A 2500-nucleotide genomic window follows, 5' to 3' on the forward strand; every position below is an offset into this window, starting at 1 on the left:
CTCGGCAATGAATAATCACAATTGTATAAATTTGGTATCAAATTTTAAAGCATAAAATAAGCTATGATTAGGTACCAAAAACCCAAAATTGAAAAATCCGACTTAATACCGTTTCCAGGCGGAGGGTCACATATAGTAACTATTATTAACTGTTTACCTGCTTAGAATAAAATTATTGCAAATCACCCTTTTATGAGAAAATAACCCCCAAAAATATTATGATTATACATTACGATTATTTATTTTCTTAGGTTTTGTTATCTCAATGGATAATATGCATACTTTATTCTTTCTCCTACTGAAACAATGTAATTCTATAAACACTGACTTTTCTAACATTTTTTAAACACTTTTTATTCCAAGCTGAAAACCAGATATCTGAGGGGAATGAATCTCACCTTGTTTTATCTTCAAACAACCGAAATCTCCTAGCCCTACAGCAGAGATTGCATAGAGAATATGTCAATCTAACTGATCAGGATAATCATCAGCATAACTCTCATCTTGATAACAACATTCCAGAGGGTCAAATTCATCGTTTACAGAACAGATCAAACCAGAATGACGGCAGCAACCTTCACCATCAACATAGTCATCATTATCAATTCATTCAAGAACCTAATCAACCACATGCTGGACAGCTTCGACGAATTGGTCATCAGGCAGCTGCAGCAGTCAGAGAGAACCCTCCAATGCCATCCATCCGTCCAAATGCAAACAGCAACAGGCAAAAACAGCTGGAGGCTCTTCAACGTCAGGAGGAACTCTTGAGGTCAAAGTCAAAAGCACTTGCTGAGGCTCGTAAGAAAGCACTTTTAGAGAGCACAGACAGATCGGTATCTGATTATCACTTAGAGGAAGATGAGTCTCGGACTGTATTGGTAAAAAATCGTTTAGATGTCCATGTTGTTGATATTTCATCAGCCTTGACAGCAGGTCAGGTTGAGTGGAAACCAGAAAGTCCATTGCAGCCACCGGGGGCTCCAATGGAGACGATGTGCTGTAGTCTTGTCAAAGGAAGGGCTGAACTTATCCTCTTTGGGGGGTTTCATAGGGATCCCAAAGTACCAGTGGTTCAAAATACTGCATTAAATAGATTATACATTTTACATGCTTAGCTCGTAAGTTATGCATATTATGTCAAAATTCTAAGGTGCCAGAAGATACTTTCAGATAAGATTATGTTTTACCAGCCTCTCCTTGGAGGTTAGAATAAAGATAAGTGTATATTGAGGTTAAAATATAGATAAGTATATATTATTTTTGGATCTATTTATTTTATAAATTCTCTCTTGAAAGTTGATTTTGGAAGGGTCTAATTTTATTAAAATTAGATATCTATGATACCTTTTGTTTGTCTTAAATCAATTGTTGAAAGAAGTGTTTTAAAAGAAAATAGTTAAGCCATAAAATAAACTCTAATCTTTAAAGTCACCCGAAATGCAGTTGGCACAATTTGAGTATGATGGGATTCCATTTAACTAGTCAAATATTTGGACAACAAGAAACTTGTGGACAGATTTCAGGATGGTAGAGTGTGTATTTGACTTCTTTTTATTTTTAATTGTGCTCTTGTGAAGAATAAAATGTTTAAATCGAAATCCCATTTGTTCAACTGCAAGCAGATTGTAATGTTAAATAAATTTTCAATAGATTCACACCACGCTTTTTGGGTGTGTGTATATAATCATATATATATATATATATATTTCATTGGTGGGTACTTGTAGGTACGAGAGTGATCAATAATGTTGGTTAGAGCATGTGAAAATAAATAAGGTCACTCACGTATATTTTTTGCTGATACAATTGTTTCTATGTTCTCCATTTCGTCAGTCGACATTTATTCGTAGTATGGTGCGTAGCATACAACGGATAAATATCGACGAAATGGAGGACATAGAAACAATTGTATCAGCAAAAAATATACGTGAGTGAGTATTGGCAAAAAAATATGTGAGTGACCTTATTATATATATATATAATATATATATATATATATATATATATATATATATATATATATATATATAATATTTGTTATAATTTTCCCTCAAAATCTCATTTTATTATATTTTTTTTATGGCAGTGTTTTAGCCAATGAATAATTATACACATTTTGAAAAAATATTCTGAAGAGCTTTCTTCATCTATTTTAGAGTTTTGCTTCCAAAATAAGTTAATGCTAATACTATGGAAGCCAGTAATAAGAATAGTTGCTTAGTACAATCTGATCATGACAAACGTTTTCTCTTTATAGTTTCTTCTGATCAATTGGAATGCTCACTTGTTGATTGAATGGACTTAAGAGCTTCATCTTTTTTTCCCCCAGTAAACAAAAAATTTCACCACGAGCGTAAGAAGTATTAAATATTTCTTTGCTTTAAAATAAACATAGTATATTTGAATCACGCATAAAACAGCAGCAATGAATTTATTACTAACTACATCAACCATATTGTTCTATGCTTATACAACCCATCCTTTTTTATACATTTGC

General features: G+C 32.6%; 1 protein-coding gene across 2 annotated transcripts in view; it reads left to right on the forward strand.

Annotated features, from left to right (window-relative positions):
* Positions 1–1660, forward strand: part of LOC144971032 (F-box only protein 42-like) — a 17136-nt gene extending 15476 nt beyond the window's left edge. For both annotated transcript variants that reach the window (XM_078911347.1, XM_078911346.1), the window contains exon 11: positions 364–1660. In XM_078911347.1, the coding sequence (XP_078767473.1) occupies positions 364–1118 (755 nt within the window). In that variant the 3' untranslated portion in view covers positions 1119–1660. The remainder of the gene's footprint in view (positions 1–363) is intronic.
* The last annotated feature ends 840 nt before the right edge of the window (positions 1661–2500 follow it).

The sequence above is a fragment of the Berghia stephanieae genome, chromosome 4 (genome assembly GCF_034508935.2).
Source record: "Berghia stephanieae isolate SIO BIC M18660-M18661 chromosome 4, UCSD_Bste_1.3, whole genome shotgun sequence".
NCBI classification, from domain to species: domain Eukaryota; kingdom Metazoa; phylum Mollusca; class Gastropoda; order Nudibranchia; family Aeolidiidae; genus Berghia; species Berghia stephanieae.